We start from the raw sequence: 26,115 nt of genomic DNA on the forward strand, positions 1-26,115 counted from the left end.
TATGCAGCCGGTTCTTAACTTTAATAGTCACATGGATTCAAGGTGTGGGAGAGGAAATCAATAACAACATTCACACAACACTCAATTTCATAATTCATACCCATTATTTATTAAGAAATATCTTTGAAGTCAAAATATTCAAGGTGAGAGAAGAACTTAAAGCCCCTTTCAGTTTCCTTGAAAGCACAACACTTAAATAGTCAGTAAACTCTTGAAAAAAACAACAACTTAACTTTAAGAACAGTAAAAGGGAACACTGTCATCACCTCCCTCCACCTTGTACACGAACAGTACAGTGCTTACCGCACTTCACCAACCATGGCAGTACACCATGCAGACAGTACCTTGAGATCTCGACCGAAGCTTAATTTACTGCACAATTATCACTAAGCAATCACAAGGCAGGAACAATCGTTCATCACCTCCACCTGGGACTGCGTTTTAACCAAAGAAATCTAATTGAAAGGCTTTACACCCTCTTTTATCAATCTCTTGATTCAGCCAAACCAGTAAAAATAGCTCCTCCTAAAAGGAGTCGGAGTCCAAGCAGAACAAAAAACTTACTCTGCAAATTGTTGTTTATAAAGGCAGGATGAGAGTTCTGAAATCAAACATCCTGCCCATTTTATTTTCTTTTTTTTAAGAAAATTACTTCTTTGAACTCCTAGTTAAAACTATCGTTTGCTTATTTGTATAGACTAACCGTCATCATGAAATATTAGCACTGAAACATATTTCAATATTAGCACTAAACCCTATTTCATTCATCAGCTAAAAAGCTGCACACAGGTTAATATGCAGAAAAATCAGCATATGTCCCCTCCACAGCCACAGTGTCCTTCCAGAAACATCCTCCTGCCCAAGCATGGGGTCCTCCAGAGGCTGCACTGTGGAGACCTGCTTCACCATGGTCCTTGGGCTTCAGGGGAATGTCCTCCAGTGCCCACAGCGCCTCTTCCCCTCCTTCTGCACCAACTTTAGTGTCTACAAAGATGTTTGCCAAACTTTTGCCTCACTCCTCACTGGTGTTTTTACCCTTTCTTAAGCACGCTTCCCAGAGGTGCCGCCATCTTGGCTGTTGGGCCTGGCCGTGCCGCCATTTGGAGCCAGCTGTGTCCAGCATGGGGCAGCCCCAGCCTCTCCTCACAGAGCAGCCTTCCAGCCCCCTGCTGACACCCAGGCACCAGGACCTGAGAGAAGAAGATATTTATGGATCAAACCAGCAGCTGAGGGTTGCTAGATGAGAGATCTTCATCTGAAAACTGATGTTGGATCTGCTTGCATTTCTGCTTAGGTAAGTGGCGCAATGGTAGCTGTCACCTGCAAGCCAACCTCCAGCGCCCTTCACAACAGACATAAAGTTATGAAAGAAAAAACTAGCTTCTTCCTTATATTTTGGTGGTTGTTTTAATACATAGTGAACTTGATTGTAAATCAGAAATTCTTCATGGCTTAAACAAGGCTTTAAATAAGTTTTAAAAACATATAGGTTCAGCTTCTTTACTATAGCAGAGAAAGGGAAAAGAATCATTGCACCTAGACATACGGCATAGCAAAAACTGTACTATATTCCTTCCTTCTATAGATCCCCAAGCTATTATGGGAGTATTTTTCATCTCTCAGACAAACTGGCAGAATTACATGAAGAAAGGTAGTGATAAGGAGCAAAAAGATGTTTCTGGAAATAGCAAAAATTCAGTTAGCATGTTGTATACTTCCCCCAGTATTGAAGTTCTTCAAACCAAACACTTTCAAGATGGGAAATTTTAAACCATACCTTGCCAAACACCACTCTCAGGGCACGTAGAAAAGGCTACTCACTCCACATCTTAAATTCACATTTGGTAATACTCTTCTGTCCCAGTGCAACCAAAGTGTTTCTGTCCCAGTTAGGACTTTGTTCTTGCTGCTTCCACCGAGGATCTCAAGATACTCCCATCTAATTTTCAGCTAAATTTATTAATCATCCATCTATACATATTCCTTTAGCCAAATATTTATCATTTCTTTAGCGTCTATTCTACTGGAATGCTTTTAGTAACGTAATTAACTGGATTCCTTTTCAGCACTCGCTTCAATAGACTAAAGAAATATTCCTGACCCTTTGCTCCTCCTAAGAGAGGTATCTCTAGCATCTGTTACCTCATTGGACATTCGCTGTACCTTTTCCATGATGAATTCTTATTTCTTGTGTACACTTTCTGTTCATCCATACTCAATACACTGTACAAGGTCTCATTATACAGATACATTAGTATTTCTCATTAATGACCACACCACAAAAGAACAAATCCGCCTTTTTCAGTTATACTTTAGCAGCTCAAACTCCGATATTTTCTTCAGACAAAATACCCAGATCTTCCTCCTCTATACCTTCTGAATTGATAAACTCTCACAAAACTTCTATTAGTATGTAACCTGTCGTAAGGTGCATTATGTTTCATAGTATATTATTCTATTTCAAATTATTTCTTTTTTGTACTCCTGAGGGTTATCATCATTTCATGCTATTCACACTCTGATTATCCTAATTATTGGCAATATTTCTGAGCTCACCCCCATTTGGGGTCAAGACCATTATTGTAAATACTAAAATATATTGGTCCTAAATCCATTACTTGGAAAAAAAAAAAAAAAAAAAAAAAAACAACAACAACCACCACCCCATGAGATGATTCCTTATTCATTTTACAATGAACTTCTCTGCTAATCTTCCTTCCATGTGTGAAGGCAAAGACTGTCTTTCTAGCACTGCACCTCAGCAGAGCATTTGGTTTAAATACATAAGGCCATCTAATTTTTAGATGAAGATATGTGAAACAATCAGACTAATCTGGCAGCATCTTTATAAGTCTAGACTGCACTTTGTCACTTATCTCAATTTTCAATTACTTTCCTACAGAAAATTATGCACAAGACTTCAGAATGGATTAAGTATTTCATTTGATGTTCCAGTCACATCATCACCCTGAACCTGAACAGCTTGTTGAAAATATTTACAGAAATACCACAGTTTTGCATGCCTGTCTTCAAGTTTCCAGGAAAGAGATATTACCCTCCAACCAGAGCATGCTGAATATATCAAATTTTATTTCTAGCCCAACACTGATTGTTCCCTTTTTCATAAATTCATGTTATCTTTTCCCCCTCACTCACTATGGTCATTCTTGCTTAAAAAAAAAAAAAAAATGGATAAACGCTCATTTCATTGTAGGGCCATAACAACCTCGCTCGTTTGTTTCCTCTCTCTCTATGCAGGCTCTCTCTATGCAGGTCCACTTCTCATTCTGTTCTTTTCTTATTCACATGAATATTATTTCTTATCAACTCCTTGGTTTCCACTTAAAACTTTCTGTGAAATGCCACGCCCATCATATACCTCTCCACCTTCACAGACCGTCGATTAGATTCCTACAAATTTTAGTTCTTCAGACTAAAGGACACTAGAGAACACATTCAGGTCTATAAAGTCTTCAGCATATTTGCCTGAGTACTTACTTAGTTTTGAAAAGAAAAAATAGTAATAGAAAATACCTATTTTTCTTCATCCACCCACTACATTTAAGTGCATTGATTTGTGATCATTTATCCACAAATCCCTTATCATCTCATCCAGAAAAGTGGATTCACAGTAAAACTAAATCTGTATGACTACCTCTCTTCTTCTGACCTAGAGACTACAAGATGACACCTGGGACAAAACAGGAAAAAGGATATAAACCATCTGCCATCAAAACAAGCTAGTCAAGCTTTTGAAGGCCTATCTTTCCCACGCAGTGCTGTGCTACCACACTGGAGCTTTACTGTTTTTATTCCAGCTGAATAGCATATACCCTTAAAAACTTGTGGTGTTCTCACCACTGTTATTCCACCAAACACTGCTGTACTTATAAATGGTCTCAGATCCCTCACACACCGTTAAGAATAAATTTCTCTATTTTATTGCTGATATACCTGGCACTACACCAAGATATTTAAGACAGAAACAACATTTTCCTGAGTTTCACAGAACTCCTGCCCTTGCCCCAGCTCCATGCTCTGCTCCTCTACGTCATCGCCATTCCTGGAACACCATTGCAGAGGGAATGGGATAGAGCCCTACTGAGAGGGGTTCTTTCTCTCTCGTTAATGAAGTCACCCCAGAGAGACAAAATTTCACAGCAACTTCTACTTAGAAAATTATGATAGTTAATTAGATGGTCCAGTAGATGGTTCATTACTTTAACCAATTTTCAAATACTGTCTGTAACCATCTATATAAATAACCATCTACATAAACTAGTGCACTTCATAATTCTGTAAAAATTCTGTAGCTTTTTCTGTCAAATCATTTTCTTCATTAGAGTTTCTCCTGTTTGACCACAGACTAACCTCAGCATAAGCTAACCAATTTCTTTGACCTTGTTTTGTCAATACAAAAACTTTCAAATTATTTTGAAGAGAAATTAAATGCATAAAAAACCCACAGAGTTTTCCTGAGGGAAAGAAGCAGAAAAATCCACAAGTAATTATGCAAGTCACATTGCTTAATAAACTTGTGAAAGTCATTTGGATACTATGGAGACAAAGACTGTAGAAGAACCTGATTAGAATAAAATAATATTAATTAAGCCTCATAATATCCTGAAAATGGATAAGCGATATGCTTTTACAGAGATGGCACAAGTTGATTTGCTCAATGTCAGACCACCTCAGGGGAATGAAAATTTCCAATGAATTGGCCTACCGCTTTCAGGTGGGTGTCACTTGGGGGATACACACAAGATCAATCTTCTGAAGAAGAAAAGAAAATACCTTTTGTTTCTTCTTACTTATAATCCTGAAGTATCTTTACTGCCCTCTGGTGTGCATTTCAACAGTAAACATATGCATAAAATGACAGATTATTGGCATCGATCTGAATACAACTGTTTCAGTTCGATGACTTCTAAACAAGCCCTCAACTTCCCAGGATAAGCAGGAGATATAATTTGCATCTCCACGGTATTTATTGATTCAAGGCAGCTGTTCAAAAGTCCCAACAACTACCCTAAATATAAATGCTAATAGAAAATATAGAATTTTGCTCTCTGTTGCTTCAGTTGACACTGTGAAATCAGTTCTCCTCACCTCTAGGAGTCTTTCCTGTTTGACTCCAATAATGCTACTGCATTCTTATCTCAAGGAGAAAAAAAAAAAAGAAAAAGAAAAAAAAGCTTTCTGAACTATTTTTACTTTATCACCCATTTTGTCTCCTTATCTTTTAATACAAAGGCCTTTTACAGGAATAGGCAGTACAATCAGCGTAAACTCCACCAGCTTTCTCCCACTGCTCACAACCTAAGGCATCCTTTCCTTGCCTTCTCAAGGTCTCCATGACCAATCTCAGGATACAGTTTCATATTACCTCATATCTGATAGGAAACAGGAGTGTGGGACCAGAATTTATAATCAAGCGTGTGGCCTTAGGGGAAACCAGAAGAGCAAGCTGAACCAGGAGAAAGCTATTCAATTTTATGTCTGTGTGATGCTTCCGTCATATCAGTGACTAATTGTCACAGCTGGCAACTTCGTGATTATTAGATTTTATGCAAAGGAGGCTACGTGGGACAGGGTTACCTCAGGGAGAAGTGGGAACTTTTATCAGTGGCCCAACGTGACACCAAACCATCTGTAACAGCATTTTTTCCTGTAAAGGTCTCTGTGACCCAAACAGGTCTGAAGTCCAACCTGGGGCTTCTCAGGACTAGACAGATACTGGCATACCAGGCAGAGTCCAACAGAGAGCTACCACAATGATCGGGGGGATGGAGCACACAACACATGGGATTGACCATGAGAGCTGGGTTTGTTCAGCGTTGCTAGAACTTTCTAAGGAGAAGGTGCAGATAAGGCAGAACCGAACTCTTCCAAGGGCCGAACAGTGGATGGGCAAGATGCAATGGACACAGGTTGAAACGTGAAGGATTCCAACTCAATAAAAGGATTTATTTTATTTTTTAAACTATGGGGGTGGTCAAACTCTAGAACATGTCTGTAGAGGCTGCAGCATCTCCACAAAATATCCTGAGTTGGAAGGAACCCACAAGGATCATTGAGTCCAGCTCCTGGCACCGCACTGGTCTACCCAAAATTCCAGACTGTGTGACTAAGGGCGCAGCCCAACTGCTTCTTAAATTCAGACAGGCTTGGTGCAGTGGCTCCTTGGTCATACTGGGTGATACTCACAGCTCAGCTGGACACAGCCCTGAGCGCCACGCTCCACCTGCAGCTGCTCTGAGCAGGGGCCGGACCAGACACACCAATATACGCAATGACAGAAAAGCACGGGCTGCCCTGGGGCAGCCCTCACAACTCCCTTGGGCTCAGGGAATACAAGGCAACACCGGAGGCCGCCTGGCCCAGGCCCTCCCCACGCGGCGCCACCCCCTACTGCGGCTGCCAGCCTGCCCGGAGGCCCCCGGCCCGGCCTGAACGCCGCCGCCGGGCCCACGCGTGGGCACATGCTACTTACAGCCCTGGTCTCGTACAGCACCAGCTTCTGCACGCAGCTGATCAGAGGCGCGGCGGCGGCCGCCGGCATGGCTCACGCGTGGGGGTGGGGGGGAACGCGACGCGGGCCCGCCTGTCGCGACACGGCCCCACGGGCGGAAGGGCCGGCGCCGCGCCGCGCAGGCGCTCCCGGCGGCGGGACACACTGCGCATGCGCGCGGCTTGGAGGGGGTTGGCCGCGGGGCGGTGTCACGCGTGGGGCGGCGCCGCGCGTGGGCTCCCGCGCTCACCGCCCCCCCCCGAGCGGGGGCTTAGAAGGGGCGGGGCGACGTGGAGGGGGCGTGGTCACTTGGAAGAGGGGGCGGGTTTTAGGGTTGCCGTGGTGACGGGGTACACACGGCCGCGGCGCGCGCGGCGACCGTTGCCGCTTGTAACGGCCCGGGAGCAAGCTGAGGTGCGGGGCTGGGCGCTGAGGAGGCAGGGGCGGAGGGCTGTGCCGGTGCTGTCCTTTTCAATGTTAAAATGTCGGCCCTAACGGTCTTTCTAGCTGTCTCAGCTAATAACCTTTTCTGGCCTTTCGCTCTGAAGGAGTTTTTTTGTTTTGTTTTGTTTTGTTTCTTTTTAACTGAAAAAACTGCTCCTCGCAGTTTCGGGCTCAATTTGTTTGAAAGGTACACCCAAATTCTGCTCCAGTTTACTTTCCTTAGAAATTTCCTTCTTTTTCACTCTGTGGCATAGCGCTGGATGTCCCGGGATTTATCAGAGGATTGCAGGACAGATTATGAGCCGTGATTTAATTCTGTAAAGCTTTATGCCTCTTCCTGGCTGTGGACACAGTGAGTACTTCGCAGGCAGTGGTGGGGCTCCTCTCTGCCTGAAGCTCACAAGAGGTCCTGGCAAGGCCCATTTCAGGGACCAGAGAGAAGTTCCAGCTGTGTGGTAATTGGGTAAGGAAGGAAAAGGCAACAAAACAAAGGCTGTTTTAAGAAATACTACAGACAGTTGGAGAGTCAGGAAGAAGAGAAGTTGTTAACAACATCAATATAGTTACATCAGGGGTGGCTCCAATAATCCCTTATTTTTCAGAAGCATGTGCTCTCTTAGGGCTGGATGCATTGTGTATGTTCACTAAATTCTTTTCCTTCCTATTACGTCTGTTGTTACAAAGCAGTTTGCCTTCTATCGCATTATTATTCTGTTCCCTTAAGAATGCGTCATTTTATACATATGTAAAATATATTTTATAACAAGCTCTTTTTTTCTTTCAATCTTAGATAAATTATGGCTTCACAAGGAGAAAAACAAGCTCAGCCCTTTACAGACATCTTTGATGAAGATGAAGCTGAAAAGTCCTTTCTGTTGTCCAAGCCCACATGCTTAATTGTCCTTGGAAAGCCCGTAAGATGTCTGATAGAAGTTAATTCTTTTTCTTCAGATATACCTCTAGTAATGTTACTTTTCCTTTCAAAAGCATTAGTTTCGTAGCACTGAAAAAAAAATCGGGCACTTACTTTATATTTTATCTTTTTCACTTTGCAAATCCTGCAGAGTGAAGTAAATATATTGATCATATTGACCAAGGCCACTTTGAGGCCTGAATGACAGGTTAAATGCACTTGAAAGTGTTATTAGTATAATTAAAAGTTGCATATTGGCTAATATGCAAATTATTAAAAGTTTTCATATTGGCAACCAGATTGTTTTTATGTTATTCTAGTATTCCATTTTTTAGTAAACTTGACGAAGACATAAATAGGCATAAAAGAACTTTCAGGTTAATGTACTGACTTACAGATATGCAATGAGATCTTAAATATTTAAATGAACTTTGACATAGTTATATGTTATATAATTGGGATATCCTGATAAGAATTGTGCTATATTAGAATTATAATTCAAGGTATCTCTTTTTCTCAGATAACTAAGGAAAGATTGATACTTTGTAATTATGGACTTCTCAGATTTCTTCTTCCCAAGTATAGGAGGCTCTATGGGTAGTTTTACATTAGCACCTTAGTGTGCTGAAGGGGGTTCTTTTTACATGCCTTATGTCTGAACTGAACCTGGTATGCACCCAAACTTACCACTGATGCACTGGAAGCTGCTTTCCTCTTAAACATTGCAGATGTCCATGCCTTCAGAGAACCCCACTACCAGTGTGAACACAAGGTCCTCTAGCAGCTTGCCCTCAGCATGTATGTGTGATTTCAGTAGGTATCACAACACAGTCTGAAATGACCTTACATAAATCTGCGTTGTGCTGTCAAGGAAGAGTTAAGTGGTGTGCACATAGAGCTGACAACCAGCCCAAACTTCAGTTCTCATTGACCCACCAAATCACACATGTCCCTCTGTCAGGGCACCACCACACACTAATGCACACCTATCCTGTGTGGTGCGGTATGCCAGGCCGTATCGTTACATGACAGTGACAGATCATATCATGGAGAAAAGCCATACGGCCAAGATGCAACTACAACATTTGGTTTCTTCAAAGACTTATTTCAGCAAGCTGGAAGGCTCCAGTCCCTCGTGTTTGCTCTGCATCCTTTCTTACTCCTTGGCACCAGTTGCTGGGTAATGCTTAACTGCAGATCTTTACACCTGACCAAAATGGGAAAGAAGCCAGGGTGTTGTTCTGCAAGTGGCTGAGATACAAGCTTCACAGAGACAGAACATAAGGTGATAGCTGACAAATGAGCCTTTGGTCAGCGTGAGACGTGAAAGAATGCGTTCAGCTCAGTAGACAGCTACAGTGGTCTGACTTCTCAAGTTTTAAACAAAGCTCAAACTTCTAACTTTATATGGAAAAAGTAACTTTACATTTTTTATAAACAAAAACAGCATGAAATGCCCAGTGAAAGACAATGCAAAAAACATTTAGGAAATAGATATTCTCTTCTGAAATCATTGCATTCAGTAAATGATTGATATTAATACTAGACAGGTTTACAAATTTTCAAAAAGGGTTGAAAATGAACTGTCCTGGCCAAGAGGACAGAGTATTAAATGTTCTATTTTTATGATAATAGCTTTTATTTATATGGCTAATGTGTCCATCTGTCTTATTTAAGGTACTACTCTTCAGCTAAAAAAATAGTGCCATTAAAGCAAAAACAAATGCATATATTCTCATCACACCTGTTAGATGCAAGCTAAGACTAGGCTGGAGTGTTTGCTGATACAGTGTTAACTGGGAGTATAATTTATTTGTGTTTTTTGTTTGTTTGTTTTTGTTTTTTTTTTTAGTATTTCTCAATAAAATTTATCTAGGGCAAACAGACTGTAAAAAAAAGAAAAAATAATAATAAAAAAAAAAGGTCTTCTTGAATGCCCTTGTCAAAAGGGACTAATCCTAGGGGTGGAAGATGGTGAATTTGCAAAATCACATTCAGGTAGCCATACTTTTAGAGTACTCATTATACTTGGTTATGTTGGGATTATACTTGGGATTAATTTAAGTGATAAGATCAGCATTTTGTCAGTATCTAAAACAGGTTTGTGGAGTAACATGGACAATATTTATATTTTCATTGTTTTAGCCAAAGAGCACTATCCTTATGTATCTTATTCAGAAATGACCATACAAGTTTTCATTATAATTTGCTCTGAAACTGAAGATAATTTCAGTCTTGAAGAATTTCTCATAGGAATTTATGGGCAAATCGTAGCTGAGTTTAAACAGAATTACGCGGAAACAAAGCCAATAGAATTGCTTTGGTGATAGTCAACTACACAGGGCAGTGACAGTATATTAACAGTGCTGTGAAGTGTAAAATAAGGGATGGTATTAAAAAGAATGCTTGTGTTTGTCCAGTGCATAGTTCATGATAGCTGCTTTTAAATGTTTTTATCATGTAAAAATATATGATTTATTGTGTAATATGGAATTATTTCATTCTGACTGTTTTTCTTTTAAATGTGTATTTTTCATTTTAAGGGTTCTGGAAAGAAAACATTAGCTAGAAAACTAGCACAAATATGGAAATGCATTTATATAGAAGGTAAACATACATTATATTTGGAACATTGCATTGGCTTCGTAATACCTTTTGTTTTAGAATATCCTCTCTTTTCCTGGTAATTCAAAATGATATGTTGCTGATACCATCAAAGACTACTGATGAAGACCAAGTAATAATTTGGCCAGAAACACAATTGCTCAACAATGGCTTTTTAGTTATAGAGAAGTTTAAAGACTGCCCTTTCCCCCCTTTTTTTTTCTCAACAGCCCATATGTAATCAAATTATATTCCCAGTCATGTGAGGTAATTCATGTGACCCTTCTTGTTTACGTGGAGGCAACTGATTGAAGTCCAGGGAGCACAGACATTTTCTGATACAGACCATGAGAAAATAGGAGGATCTTTCCTTTCTGTATTTATGCAGTGTCTAATACAAGGGGGGATGTACTCCAGGAAACAGAAGCACAGCTTTTGAATTAGTGTAAGGAATCACAGAAAGAACAGCAGCTGGCACTTTCAAGTTTCTAAAACAAAAACACCCAATTGCGTATTTCACAAAATGTAGCTAAGTTCACCTTAGTAGATGCTTAGTAGTAAGCATCATGCACCAGACTAGAATATACCATTTCATCTTCTAAGCCATTCTGCTCCATTTCTGACAGTCAAAGATTTTTAAAAGTCTGTAGAGTGAAATCTGATGTTTACATTATGTTCCCCCTAAATATATTGCTAGAGGCTTTCATTCATTTTCAGGTACATCAACAAGAAAGTGGGTTTCCATAAAAAATAATTACCTAGTGGTTTTCTTTTATACCAGTTTTGTCAGTTGTAATATCTATGTATTTATATATATATATATATATATATATATATAATATATATATATTTAAGCTCTGGTAATGTTTTTGTATGTGTAATATTGTAATTTACAAATTGTAATTCATTCCCTTAAGCCTTATGAAAAAAAAGATATTTTTTTTTCCACCAGATTTGTCCTACCTGTTTGAAGAATAATACTTTACTTTAAGTAGAAGAAAAAGAAGGCATATAATAACCTGAACAATGTAGAAATTTCTTGAATGCCTCTTTGAGGGTACCAAATTATAAATCTAATTTTATGGTATATATGTATACAGTCATTGTGAATTAACTCTTTATCAATTTTAATTACATTTTTTCTTTTCAATGTGCCCACAGTATTTTTTATCGTTCTAATAAAAGCCCTCTAGTGGACAGTGTAGCACTTCAATTATCAAATGAAGTATCTTTATTTTATTTTAAAGGCTTGGAATTATAATATGATAAAATTCAGTTTTATCAAGTGCCTTTTTTGACTTAAGTAAATACAGAATTTTTAATTAATGGGATTGTCTAGCAAAAAAATTAATACCTGGTCCAAAACATTGATCAGACCAAAATCAGAATTACCTAATTAGAATTTCACATTATCCTGCTTGCATCTGTTGCCTCTTGTCCTCTCAGCACTTCTGTGAAGAGAGTGCTTTTGATTTTGTGCCTTCTCATTAAGTAGTCTTAGATAGCAATAAGAGCAGTTCTTCTGGCCTCTCCTTCTAATCATCTTGATGCCCTCCACTGGCCTTGCTCCAGTGTGTCAATAATAAATAACAAATCCTGTGCTGTGTTATTTATCTGGAAAACAATCCAAGCTTAAGAATTATTAAATATGAAAAGTGTTCACAGTCTTTGTAATGTGACAAATTACTGTCTATTCATTTATCCAGTGGATAGGTCTATACTCATAAATAAACCAGGCAGGGTACATGTACGATACCATTTTTCAGTGGTCTGTATTGTTTGTCAGTGCATTTCCTGGGCCAGTTTTAACTCCCTGAAAAGTGGTAGTCTCCCAAGCAGCCATTCATAGTGTGGGGAATATTTGTGACAGTCATCATTACTAGTAACAGTAGTTTGGACACAGCCACTATGTTTTGGGGAGAAAGATTTTAGCTGTATAGGCATGAGCCACTAGCTTCAGGAACATTGCCTGGCCTGGTTTATTCGGTAATATCTATGTAGCCTTAACGGTCATTCTTGAAAATTTTTGTGAGCATCTGCTAATTTCAATGTGTGAAAGACTTCCAGGATCATTCAGCCTTGATGTCACTGTCCAGAGAGACAGAGGGAAGACCTTTGAATTTGAGGGGTGTCAAACTGGGTAATTAATTAAATTATTTATTTAGACCATATAAGGAGTAGGTTTTTAAGGGCATTATTAAAAGAGATGTTTTTCTCTGTTTGATCAGTTCTTTTTCTAAAACTTGCTTTTAAAATTTGGGAAGTGTTTGAGCTCAAATATTCTTCTATGGATTAAACAACAGTAATGCTAATATGATATAAATCATTAGTTAAACTTGCGAGGCTGATATCTTTACTATATAGAACTAAATTGTAGGGAAGATCATGTACCCAGCCATTGCCAGAAAGCATCAAGTTCCGGATGGACAAAATATAACAAAGGCCCTAAATATAATGGCTGTCGTTCAAAAATAGTCTGGCTTGCTGCTATGTAGTGTTTCATCACAGAATTATCTTGGAGCACACATATATACCTTCTTGCGTTTGTCTATGTATATATGTCTGTATGTACATGTCTGTATATATTTTTTAATGAATTGTTTTAATTTTATTCTGTCTGATGTGCTTCTTCAGCTTTGGAGGTAATTGAAATGAATATTCGTGAAGAAACAGAATATGGGCTTAAGGTAAAAGTATAATGTGCTAGTAAGTTGTGTCACATTATTGACAAATATATATTAAATAAGGCTATGTTTTGCATTTTGTCTTAGTGTCAAGAATTGCTTTTTAAAGGTCAAAGTATTTCTGAAGAACTAGTTACAGAAATGATTCTGAAAAAGATTGAGTCACCAGAAGTTGCTCATTTTGGTAAGTGTGTTTAAATTTCCAAGAATAAGGTAACTATAATTTTGTCACATTTTACTTCCATTACTGCTTAAATATAGTTTATTTTATATTAGACTGTAGCAACTTTTCTTGTGCTCCGAAGGTTGCAGAACATCTCTAAACTGAGAGTGTACTTAGGGATTAATTTACCAATGTGGGAGATAGAAAAGCATCTTGCCAATCCTATGTTGTGTTAATTTTTAGAAAATTAATTTGCCCCAAATTTTAAGTGTTGCAATGACTCTCATTTGGCAGTGTTATCTGGATGTAAAAGTTATAGAATTTAAAATACAGAATTTTTGGCTTGAATGCTTCTGTAACAAAAAAATTACCACCAAAAATACTTTAAACATTTAAGGTACAGAAAAAGAAGAAAACCAGATTATTTAAAATGTGAAGTAGTAAGGTCTTTCTTGCTTGCTTGCTTTTTTATTTTTTTACAATATTGTTTATTCCCTTTCCATTTTGTCATTGTGAGTTAGATGAGAATAGTATTGCTAATGATAATAATGTTACTCTGTCTGGTCAGGACTTTAATAAAGGCCTACAGAGACATCTGTGTCATCTAAGTTCCCCTCTCTGAGTCAGTCTGATGATGAATGTCATAGATGTGTGTATCACAGAGGACCACAGAGATTCTAGAGACTGTAAACAAAAAAGTTGATAAAAGTTTGGTTGTTGTAGTCAAACCATTTTTTGTATTACAAATCCCCCAAATGGAGAAGGGATAGAATAACCTATGGCCTTGCTGTTTTTCCTACTAACTAGAACTCATCTCCAAACCATTTTTTTGTTAAGTACTTTTTGTTCATTAAATATTTTCTCTCTCTAACAATTTTCTGTTTAGCAGCCGTTATTTTAATATAATCCTTGGAGATTTTAAGTAGGCTTTCAGCAGGAACTAATCTGTTAATTGGCTGTTATTTATTCATTAAATATTCATTAAAGATAAACAGAGTTATATGAGAAGCTGAGGTTTTACTTTTAACTTTAGTTGTTAACATAGCAAAATAGAAGTTTCTAAACAGTACACACAGTAAGGGATTATTTCAATTATATTCTTCTGGTTTAGAAAATAAACACCTACTACATGGGGGACTGATGTGTCAGAGGTATTCAAAAGTGCTAAAACAAAAGATGGCATTTAAAAAGTTTAAGTCACTAAATGGAGTTTAATTCTTTGAGTTCTTAAGGAGGCCAGATATGAAGCTGCTAAGCTACTTCTCAAAATAAGCAGTCTCTCTTTTTTAAAATAACATAGCCACTGAAGGACTGAAGAATAACAAGCATACTTGTTATTCTTGATAAACCACAGCACTAGGCACTTACCAAATCTTAATAAACACCTACAAATGTTGAAACTCCTAAAACTAATTCCAAGGAGCATACTCAAACTTGCATGGTTATGCATTAAAACCCTCTCTCAAAGATAGGTGGGAGTTACAAGTTAGCATTCCCTCTTCTGAGAGCACATGTTCACCTGTTTAAGCACACTTTCTGTTGGAAATGTGTGTGCGCCATTTCCTCCAAACTCTTCATCCACACACCAGTGAGAAACTCCCCAGAAATTCCCATGCACAAGGTGTGGGTCACTTACTGAAGCCTGTGCTGTCAGTCCAGCAGCTGAAATGCAGGTTACTCACAGCACCCAGCAGGGAGGCTGCTCCGTCAGGCCTAGAAAGGGAGAATGTGGCACATCAAACCCAGTTTGGCTGCTGTTACCTTGTTATCACTCTAAGGTCTCTTACCACAAATTATAATGCTTCTTTAATGTTTCTTTTTGGGATGACTCCTTTTCTCAAAAGTCTCTTGATACTACCCTGGTTAATGTTTGATCTGGTTGATGGTTGTCTTAGGTAAACTTCATTGTTACTTTTCACAGAATCAGAATCACAGAATAGTCTAGGTTGGAAGAGACCTCCAAGATCACCGAGTCCAACCTCTGACCTAACGCTAACAAATCTTCCACTAAACCATATCCCTAAGCTCTACATCTAAACGTCTTTTAAAGACCTCCAGGGATGGTGACTCAACCACTTCCCTGGGCAGCCTATTCCAGTGACTAACAACCCGTTCAGTAAAGAAGTTCTTCCTAATATCCAACCTAAAACTCCCCTGGCGCAACTTAAGCCCATTCCCCCTCGTCCTGTCACCAGGCACGTGGGAGAACAGGCCAACCCCCACCTCGCTACAGCCTCCTGTCAGGTACCTGTAGAGTGCAATAAGGTCGCCCCTGAGCCTCCTCTTCTCCAGGCTAAACAGTCCCAGCTCCCTCAGCCGCTCCTCGTAAGACTTGTTCTCCAGACCTTTCACCAGCTTCGTAGCCCTTCTCTGGACTCGCTCAAGCACCTCCATGTCCTTCTTGTAGCGAGGGGCCCAAAACTGAACGCAGTACTCGAGGTGCGGCCTCACCAGAGCCGAGTACAGGGGGACAATCACTTCCCTAGCCCTGCTGGCCCCGCTGTTTCTAATGCAAGCCAGGATGCTGCTGGCCTTCTTGGCCACCTGAGCACACTGCTGGCTCATAATTCAGCTGACTGTCAACCAATACTCCCAGGTCCTTCTCTGACAGACAGCTTTCTAACCACACATCTCCCAGCCTGTAGCTCTGCTTGGGGTTGTTGTGCCCCAGGTGCAGGACCCGGCACTTGGCCTTGTTGAACTTCATACCGTTGGCCTCGGCCCATCGGTCCAGCCTATCCAGATCCTCCTGCAGAGCCTTCCTACCCTCGAGCAGATCAACACACGCACCTAACTTGGTGTCGTCTGCAAACTTGCTGAGGGTGCACTCGATCCCCTCGTCCAGATCATCAATGAAGATGTTAAAGAAGACTGGCCCCAGTACTGAGCCCTGGGGGACTCCACTAGTGACCGGCCTCCAACTGGATTTGACTCCATTCACCACAACTCTCTGGGCCCGGCCATCCAGCCAGCTCTTAACCCAACGAAGTGTACGCCAGTCCAAGCCATGAGCAGCCAGTTTCCTGAGGAGAATGCTGTGGGGGACGGTGTCAAATGCCTTACTGAAGTCAAGGTAGACCACGTCCACAGCCTTTTCCTCATCCACTAAGCGTGTCACCTTGTCAAAGAAGGAGATCAGGTTCGTCAAGCAGGACCTGCCCTTCATAAACCCATGCTGACTAGGCCTGATCGCCTGCTTGCCCTGCAACTGCCGCATGATGACACCCAAGATAATCTGCTCCATGAGCTTCCCTGGCACTGATGTTAAACTAACAGGCCTATAGTTCCCCGGGTCTACCCTCCGGCCCTTCTTGTAGATGGGCGTCACGTTTGCTAGCTGCCAGTCAAGTGGGACCTCCCCCGATAGCCAGGACTGCCGATAAATGATGGAAAGCAGCTTGGCCAGCTCCTCCGCCAGTTCTCTCAGTACCCTCAGGTGGATCCCATCCGGCCCCATCGACTTGCATACATCCAAATGCTGTAGCAGGTTGCCAGACATTTCCTCGTGGATTGTGGGGGCCACATTCTGCTGCCCATCCCCTTCCACCAGCTCAGGGTACTGGGCGTCCAGAGAACAACTGGTTTTGCTGTTAAAGACTGAGGCAAAGAAGGCGTTAAGCACCTCAGCTTTTTCCTCATCTCTGGTTACTAAGTTTCCCCCTGCATCCAGTAAAGGGTGGAGATTCTCCTTAGTCCTCCTTTTGGTATTGACTTTCCTTACAGTGTTATCAGCCTGGGTGCAAAGACCCTCTCAGAGAGCAAACAGTTTGGAATAATCTGTGCAGATGTTGTACTCACATTCTTCTCACATCAGCTGTTGTTAACCAGATACTTATAAGCAGAGGCTGTGCAGGCTCCCCATATCTCACCACCTGCTAGAATCCTGTAGAGGTATCAACTTAGAATTTTAGATTTTGCATTTCCCAGAGGAATTATTATTTTCTCTTGCTAATGCTTTTCCATAAGTTTTACATCTGTGGATCAAAACTCCCCAAAGAGCTCAGTTCCAGTATCCATTACAGAGGCTGCTGCTATGTTTTTGTGTTGCATAGACTTGAATTTAAATGTTATCCCATAAAAGTCTAAGCATTTGGAGCATTTCACTAAGGTGAATATTTCTTATCATTAAGCTAAAAAATCAGCTCAGCTGTTTAGTTTTTCATTCTGGCCTCATGAATATTGATTTTCTTGCTATACAGCAGTTCTTCCTTCATTGTATATAGTTTTTGGTAGTTACAGTACTCTGAAGCTATGGTTTCCAATCTCTCTGGGGCTGAGCACACTAATACTAGGAAAAAGGTATTACCACTACTGTCATGTATAGTTGGGGTCTTTGCTGAAAAGGACTGGGTATTGCAAATCCTTACTGAATGGATGCTTGCCAAGATATGTGCCTCATTATGCATACTGTGTGCATAGTACCTCCTTTTGAGAAAATTTAACATCTAGGAGCACTGTGTATCCAGCTGAGGAGTTCAGCTTCCTTTATTGTCAATAATGGCCCTTAAACCCTGTAGAAAAAGCTTAGAATCCTGTTTAAAACGCTTTGTGTCATAAAGTGGCTATTTTGTGCAATACCTTTCACAATGACTTTTAGTAGGAAAAAAAAAGTTACTAAAAGCTAATTTCCTTTTAGTTGACTGTAATGACTGATTTAGGCACATGAAGCAGGTGGTCTGAGTAGGATCCTTAACGTCTACATATTTCTTACATTTCTTAAGTGAGTTAACAGACTTTGAGTCCTATATTAAGTTGAAAATAATACTCTCTTATGTCTGTATTTCATCTAGAGTGGGCATGGGTGCATGATTTTTGTAACACTATTATGTCACATACATGGTTTAAAATTGTGCCACTACATAGATGTGTTACTTAAAGATCAGTATAACTGGTATACTTGTCATAATGTTCTAAAAGATATATTTAATAAAATGTGTTTGGCAGGTTACGTTCTCAGTGGATTACCTTCTCTCTCAGAGGAATATATGACTGTTTCACAGCAAATAGAGAAAATAAAAAATCTAAAATTAAAACCAGATTTCTTGATTAACATTAAGGTAATGTCATATTCAATAACTTGTTAGTCATTTGCTTAATTATTAGTAAACTTACATACTGCATAAGTCAAAAGATTGTATTTTCCCCTATGCATTTGAGTATAGTATTTATCGAGGTGTAATATATTGTTCTCTTTTATATTGGAAATAATTACACTAACTGGTTGTATTATAAGCACTGATCATATAAAATAATGAGCATGTCCTATAACTTCAGTAAGAGCTGCAGTCTTTTCACTCTTTTGTCACTTTTCACTCTTTTGTCACTTTTTCACAAGTGACATTGGTCAGTCTTCCATTGTCAACTGATGCAGTCACTCCATCATAGAAGGCCACCAGATTGATCGGGCACTGATCTATGTGGTTTGTCAGGTGCTAAGCTTTCATGCTTGGACTGAGTCTATCACTCTGACAGATTTAAATCTGTATCTTAATGACAAGGTTCCTTACATTCCATACTTTCCAGACTTGATCTGTTTGGCCATGCATAATTAAAATGCATGAATGCCTATTTCAAACATTTTTTTTCCTCATTTCCTCATTTTTTTTCTCTTGAAAAAATCTTAAATCATTAAATAAACCAATATTTGTGCTGCTTTCTAGTCTGTTGTTATTTTTTCAGGTACAGAAAGTCAATCTTTGTTTTAATACCAGCTAGTGAGAAATCCCACCTCTTGAGAATATATGTTGTATAGTTTCATATGGAGCAGTACAAATAGAAGAATGATATTATCTACACTAGAAAGAAAACAGAATTCTTCACTTCATGTAATTACATCACCTTATCTTCTTGGAAAAAAAATCTGAGATGGAATGCTTTTAAAAATTCTTGCCCCAAATTCAAATAAATAATTTTGCCTTTGATTTCAGTGGGTTTGAGCAGCTTTCATGGATATGTCAGAATTGTAACTATTTTCATTATAAAAGAGGGGACATACTAGATATTCTGGGAATAACAAAATACTGTTATTACAGACCAATTTAGAGAAATTTTGCTCTCGAAGAAAAATGACAGAAGACCTTTGAAAAAAGAGCTATATCTGAACAAATTTCTTCTTCCCTATTTCAAAGGGAAGTGCTATGTCATAGTAGTCAGTGTCAGCTGTATGATTCACTGTTACAGCAGAAATGTAGAAATATCCTGAAGTATTGTTGCATTTCAAGGGATACCTCAGGTAATGAGCAAAGTATGCCTGTTACTAGCAATGTGATCTCAAAAGCTCTCTTTTCCTCTGTAGAAATCAATTTTTCATTTCTGACATTCTTTGAATTTATTAACTACAATATTTTCTTGTTGCCTCAGGTTTTTCATATATGTTTGAAAGTTTTAGCAATTCAGAAGGAAAGAATATTTTTTGTTTGTTGCACACGACTCCCAGTTTCATAGTAGAATTTTAAGACATCCATGTTAAGACCACATCCAGATTTACCTGTGTTCATTGTTAAACTCACTTTGTCTGAAGGGGGGTTTATAGAAAGATCTGTACTTGTTCTCTCAGAGCTCCAAATGCTGAGAACCTTTAACCTCTGGACAATGGCACAATGCTTTTGGGTACTAGTGAAGATCTGGGAGGTCAGAGGCACTTATTAAAATTGATTTATCTTGCTCAAGTCCAAACGCCTTCAGCATTAATTGCAAGAGCAATCACAAGCCTGTCTGCAAAAGTCTTTTATCCATAAACTACACCTGAAAAAAAACCTGACATGGCAAAAAGTCCTCATGTAGTGGCTGCACTCCTGATATGAAATGTAAAATGCTGAAGGGGAAAAACTATGCAAGTGATTAAGTCTTTATAATACCTTATTTTTGCTGCTGTTATTTTATTATTATTATTGTTTACTTACTTGGAAAGTTATTGAGGAAGAAGTTTATGAATCCAAGTATTTGCCAGACAGTTTCCTGTCTCTTCCCCCCCCCCCCCCCCCCCCCCCAGCCCTGTATTCTGAAGTTTAGGGAAAAATAATATTATTATAGCAGTACATTAAATACATTTCTTTTTAATTATTAATTGCTAGTGTTCAGACTATGACTTATGCCAGAGAATATCAGGACAAAGGCAACACCCTGATTCAGGGCAGGTATATCAGAGGAACCAATGGGATCCTAAAGTTATTGAAAAGCAAAAAAAAAATAGTGAACAGCATGGAGAGGAGGATGAAGAAGAAGTTGAAGAGCAGGAAGAAGAGGTAAATACTGCTAATTCCTAAACGGTACAAAGCATTAGAATGTACTGTAGACAAAGCAGAACGAATTCTAAAATATCCTGTATTACATTATGAATTAATTTTTCTGAGCTCTAATCTTAATTCCATTTCTATTCTGCTTAAGAGATGTGGGAAAATATTTAAATGGTAGATTGAAATGTCAGCAAATGGTGATTATTGTATAGCTCTGCATTAATCCTCTAACTTGGAAGTCACTGAGATCTTTTTTGCCATAAGTTAAAAGGGTGTACGAGGAGACTGGTGAGTTTATATTGCCTGAGCAAAAGCAAGTTCTTAATTTTTGTTTATTGTAACATGTTCTACATGTTGGATATATGCAATATAGAATCTAACATGATTTTTGGTGTTAGTCTACTACAAATAGGTTTTGTATTATTTCATGAAGTTACTAGTTTTGAATTCAGGTTGCATTACTCTGGTTTATACTTCTGGCCAGACACAATGCAAGTTCCAGTCACATTACTCTCAATTTCCAGGAACTACATTTCATCAGAAGTAGGATCTTTGTCAACAATCACTGGGCACTTGTGGCAATATTCCTGAAAACTACTTTATTTACTTCTGAGTGCAGACAAAATTTAGTTTAGTACATTATTTTATTTCTATATCCTGAAATATTTAACTTTTGATTCCTCAGACTGCAGAAGATTCACTTAAGATGTCAGAAATTTTGCATCAATTAGTGCAAAGACCTGAAGATTTTCTTGAAAATGCAGAGGAAAGAGTTGGCATATATAAGGATATAATGCTTCGTTCTTTGGAAGTAAGAAAAAGCAAAATAATATGATAATGCTTTAAAAAAGATTGTTTGAAATATCTTACACTATTTTCAGGGTGTCCTGGTTCTGGCTGAGATAATTAATTTCCTTTATATTGGCTGGTATGTTGCTGTGTTTTTGTATTTAGGAGAAAAAACTCAGCTGCCTGCTGGGTTAAATCACAGCAGAAGGATTTTTTGAGTTTGAGATTTATTTCATGGAGGTGGGCACAAGGCATACTAAAACATATCCCCAAGTTCTGTAATTGATATTGAAATCAATTATACAAAATTGTCATCTGTGTGTGTTGTTTCTACTCTAGAATCAATCTAGAGTGTTTTTAAGTCATCAGTACAATGAATTTATTTTTTTTCTGAAGTCCACAATAGTACGACATTGAATATAACAGGTACAGAATGAGCTTCAATGTCATTGCATGGTTAGCTACATTCAGTTGACGAGCATGTCTTTGTTCTTAAACAGGACTTGATGGCTGAACAGGATTCTCAATATCTCATTGAACTGGATGGAAGTCAGCAGCCAGACGAACTCTTTGCAGTAAGTAAGCTATACACCAATTTCATTAACTTCCACTAAAAAATAATTTATCAGTTCTTTGGATTGCTTTCTTTCTTAAGGTGTTAACAAAATTTTAAGTTCCATATAAAGCTCACTTAATTATTAATAGAAAACATCACCTTTGAAATGCTTACTTTTGTTGTTCAAAACAATGATATAATTCACTGAACTTCACCCAGGCTTACATGTGTGGTACAGGAAAATGTTTCCAGGTAGGTTACAAACTCATTTGCATTGTATCCATCCAGTTTTAATGCTTTATAGCTTGCATTAGTGTCAAGTACAATTATTAGCATGTGAAAATAAAACATTTTTGGAATGATATATTTACAGAATTTGCTTTATGTGCTTGTGTCTAAGATGAGAGAATTCTTATTATCTTTGTTACTGTTTTACAGTGTAATAGAAGACACTTCATTCTTTTCCATTTGACAGTTCTTCTGATTCTTTGTATATAGATTTTTAACTTATAACACAGGAACTCATTCTCCCTATTAAATGTTAAAATGATAAATTTTGAAGATAAATAATCTTATCCACTGCCTCAACAGTAAGAGTTGCTTCAAATCAGAACCTAAAGTATGGGGTTGAAAATGAAATGAGAGATTGTCTTTGAGAATGCAGGACGTGAACTGTTCCTGTACCTTCCCTTCTGTTGTTTGAAACAAATTAAATTGAGTATAATTCAGTAAGTGTTTAAATTTAAGCTTGACTTTACTATCAATTATATTTCTATGATCTCCTTGTGAACATCTCAACAAGAGATTTATTCTAAACGCAATAAAGTTGTATAATGATTTCCAACTATTTAACCTATGAGTAAGGCAAAGAGAATTATGGAGCTAGTCCAAGCATGACAAAATTAGCTTATTAATTTCAAGAACTCTTGCATTCAAGCAAGATCACATTCAGGAAATAATTAAATTCATTATCATCTGATTCTCATTGGCAGGCAGGAATCTTTTAAAATAAATTACCCAAGGTTGTATTACTTTCAAGTGTGCATAATATTCTGATCTCCTAAAGAGATTTTCCTCCTATTCCAGTCCTCTTGGCACAGAATGGAGGTCATCTGAATACTTATTCTGCTTTGTAGGAAATAATCCTTCCGGTGTATTCCTTTAGAAGGCCTTGGATTCACAGCATACTGAGGAGATACAAACGCATTCAGCATTTTACACTGCCTGTATATACCAAATTGCTTGTTAGAGCTCCACTGAATAACTAGCATGGCTTCAAGTTAGAAATTGGATTTCATTTTGTATACATTCATATTATTTATATAATGTAGCCATTATGCAGACCATAAGTTACAATTTAAATACTACTTTGGGGGTCCTTTCATATCATGAAAGCAATTTTGATTGGTACTAAGATATTTTCTTTTCAGTCAGTTGTAGTTCGACTTCAATCTATGGGTGTTCTAAATGGAGCTCCTATAACTAGACTTCAAAGTCAGCAAGAAGAAATGCTGGAAGGACTGGAAAATGTAAGTGTGTTCTAAAATTTTATTGACTGTAATAATTATACAAATATTTATTTTCTACTATGAGCTTATATTGTAATATCTTTGGATGGGGTTTGAACAACCTCATCTAGTGAGTGGTGTCTCTGCCCATGGCAGCAGGGTTGGAATTAAATGATCTTTAAGGTCCCTTCCAATCCAAACCATTCTGTGATTCTGTGATTCTATGATCTTTGTTTCACTGCAACCAGTTTGTTCTACAACAAAAGGCATTTTTTGAACCTCATTTTTTAAAAAATGTGAAGTCAAGATAATTCTGGGACTGAAATCCACCTAAAATTGTGTGAAAGAAAATAACTGCGATTAGGGAAAATAAAAATAATAATAATAAAAAAAGATGATTTTGAACAAAGTATTTCTTTTAGCAATGGATGAAGAATGAATTCCTTTGAAGAAATGTTAGCCAAAGGATAACAATCTCAGCAGCTGACTCTTAGTTCAATCTTTACTCTTTTCCTGAAAGAAAAAACATAGCATGCTAATACAAAATTAGCAACATTCTGCATAGCTGAATTCACATACATTGTGTTTCCTGTAGTTATTTAGAAACACGACAAGTTACTGTTGAATTTTGCTGACTTATGACAATTATATTTTGTGGACATTCCAAATGAAACTGAAAACCAAAAATCTTTGCATATTTGCATTCACTTGGCAGTGTCATCTTTATTACTTTTTCAACAAAACTTTGAATATATGAATACTGTGAATATATGAGTACTGCAATTGGGGAAACTCAGCTATACAATTTCAGAGAAAAAAATCCATTTATTTGTTCTCTCAGTCCCTGACAAAATTCACAAGTGAAGGACTTTCTGTGTCAGAGGACAGCTATATCTACTATTTATTTAGTCTGTGTGTTTGTGTTATTCTGTGTGCAAGCTTTTAGCATGTGCAGTGTTTGGGTCAAGGAATTCTGCAGCTTAAATGGACATTATATATAGAATTGCTTCCCTTTGTGTTAAACCTGCCACCTTTTAGTGCTCTAGCTGCTATCATGGAAAAGTCGGTGAATAGTTTTGTTCTTTTTATATGCCTCCTAATAACTCATGATTTCAGACTTTTGTACTGTTTTTATGTAGCTGTCTCTTTCCTGAACTGAAGAATTTCTATCTACTTAATCTCATTTCTTGTCACATGAAAACCATTTTGTATCATTGATCCATCACATCACATTTTTCTGAAACTTATTCTACAGCATATTTTCTGAGATTAGTGTAGCAGAATGCACACAGCAGTAAAGAAGAGGGCGGGATTTATACGATTAAAAAATGTATCTAAATATTTTACTCTCTCTTTGCTAAACATTTCTAATATTCAGTTTGTTTTTCTGAGTGCTGTTGGGCATTGCCCAAATATTTTGCAACTCCAGGATCTGTTCCTGAGTAGTAAGAGTCAATGACAGCTCATCATTTTCTATTGATTTTCTTTTTAGGTTTGCTTGTTTTTCAACAAAATATTTCAGAAGGCTAATTTACATAGAACAAGGCATATGTAGCTTCAGACAAAAATTACATGTGCCATTATTGCTGTTTTAATAAACAGGATGAACTTTTCCGTGTTCTGTCATCGTTCAGACTAATAGCACCCAGATACCGATGGCATAGAAGCAGATGGGGACAAGCATGTCCTGTGGCTTTAAAGGAGGGTGATATTGTAATGGGAGACCCAGAATTGGCTGTCAGGTTAGTGGATTTTGACACTTCTTATTTTTATTACTGTTTTATAAGACAACTGTCTAAATTGTTAGCTTCTCTTTTGTTTTAAGTTTTCTAGGTAAAATGTATGTACTGTCTTCCCTAGAGGCACTGAAAAAATTTATGTTGAATCCACGGCCTTACCTGTTACCACCAATGCCAATTCCTCCTTGTAAAGTACTAGTATTTGGCCCTCCGTTTTCTGGAAGAACAACTATTTGTAACCTAATAGCAAACAAATATAAAGGAAAGGTAGGTTCATAAATATCTTATACGATACGAGTATCAGCTGAGGCTTGGAAGTCAATTAAGCACATTCTTATTTCTGTTGTATACATACATACATACTGCAAATATTAACAAACGTACTGCTAACATACATACTATGCAAAAATAGTAATTAAGTTAAATTCATTTACATAAAAGTAGCTAACTTCCAAAAAATGTTATTTTATTACTCCTCTATGTGAGACAAATATTTGTGTCAGTTATTTGTCTTAGCATAAAAATATTTTGAATATCTGTTGTACCTAAAGCTAATCAGATTTAATCACAAATCAGAAAGTATTTTAGATACACACAAAAAAAAACCTCACTGTATTAGATGCAATTTTTTTCTGAAATTTGCAGAACTTTTCCAAATTTATTTCACTAAATAGCCATTAGATCTGGTGCTATATATCTATTCTGCACTATTTTTTATTTTTTTCACATACTTTCATTAGGTTCTTGATATGACGGAACTCATTCAACTCCACATAGAAGAATTAAGAGAACAAAATGTTGAGCAAGTGCGAAGGGAGACAGCAGAAAAGGCCATAACAGCAGTGAAAAATAGGTTGGAATTAGAAAAACAGTTGAAAGAGCCAGGTGATTAAGATGTTCTTTGGTCTTTGAAGTTATTGTTGCCTTAGGTTACCTAATGGAAACAATTGTCACTGAGAAATGCTCTAA

At 38.0% G+C, this 26,115-nt stretch overlaps 2 protein-coding genes across 7 annotated transcripts in view; one reads left to right on the forward strand and one right to left on the reverse strand.

The window, feature by feature from the left end:
- FIG4 (FIG4 phosphoinositide 5-phosphatase) overlaps nt 1-6,562 on the reverse strand; it is a 72,567-nt gene extending 66,005 nt beyond the window's left edge. The window contains exon 1 of the mRNA XM_035321099.1: nt 6,494-6,562. Coding sequence (XP_035176990.1) covers nt 6,494-6,562 — 69 coding nt within the window. The remainder of the gene's footprint in view (nt 1-6,493) is intronic.
- Nucleotides 6,563-6,842: 280 nt separating this feature from the next.
- AK9 (adenylate kinase 9) overlaps nt 6,843-26,115 on the forward strand; it is a 66,982-nt gene continuing 47,709 nt past the window's right edge. Inside the window, exons 1-14 of one of the 6 annotated variants that reach the window (XM_035323184.1) lie at nt 6,843-6,925; nt 7,210-7,307; nt 7,746-7,869; nt 10,412-10,475; nt 13,107-13,159; nt 13,244-13,340; nt 18,264-18,376; nt 20,393-20,564; nt 21,238-21,365; nt 21,844-21,918; nt 23,330-23,428; nt 25,010-25,149; nt 25,233-25,413; nt 25,887-26,031. In XM_035323184.1, the coding sequence (XP_035179075.1) occupies nt 7,753-7,869; nt 10,412-10,475; nt 13,107-13,159; nt 13,244-13,340; nt 18,264-18,376; nt 20,393-20,564; nt 21,238-21,365; nt 21,844-21,918; nt 23,330-23,428; nt 25,010-25,149; nt 25,233-25,413; nt 25,887-26,031 (1,384 nt within the window). In that variant the 5' untranslated portion in view covers nt 6,843-6,925; nt 7,210-7,307; nt 7,746-7,752. The other 5 variants (XM_035323187.1, XM_035323186.1, XM_035323185.1 and 2 more) reach the window with 5 other exon arrangements.

This window comes from Oxyura jamaicensis, chromosome 3 (assembly GCF_011077185.1).
Source record: "Oxyura jamaicensis isolate SHBP4307 breed ruddy duck chromosome 3, BPBGC_Ojam_1.0, whole genome shotgun sequence".
Taxonomy (NCBI): Eukaryota; Metazoa; Chordata; class Aves; order Anseriformes; family Anatidae; genus Oxyura; species Oxyura jamaicensis.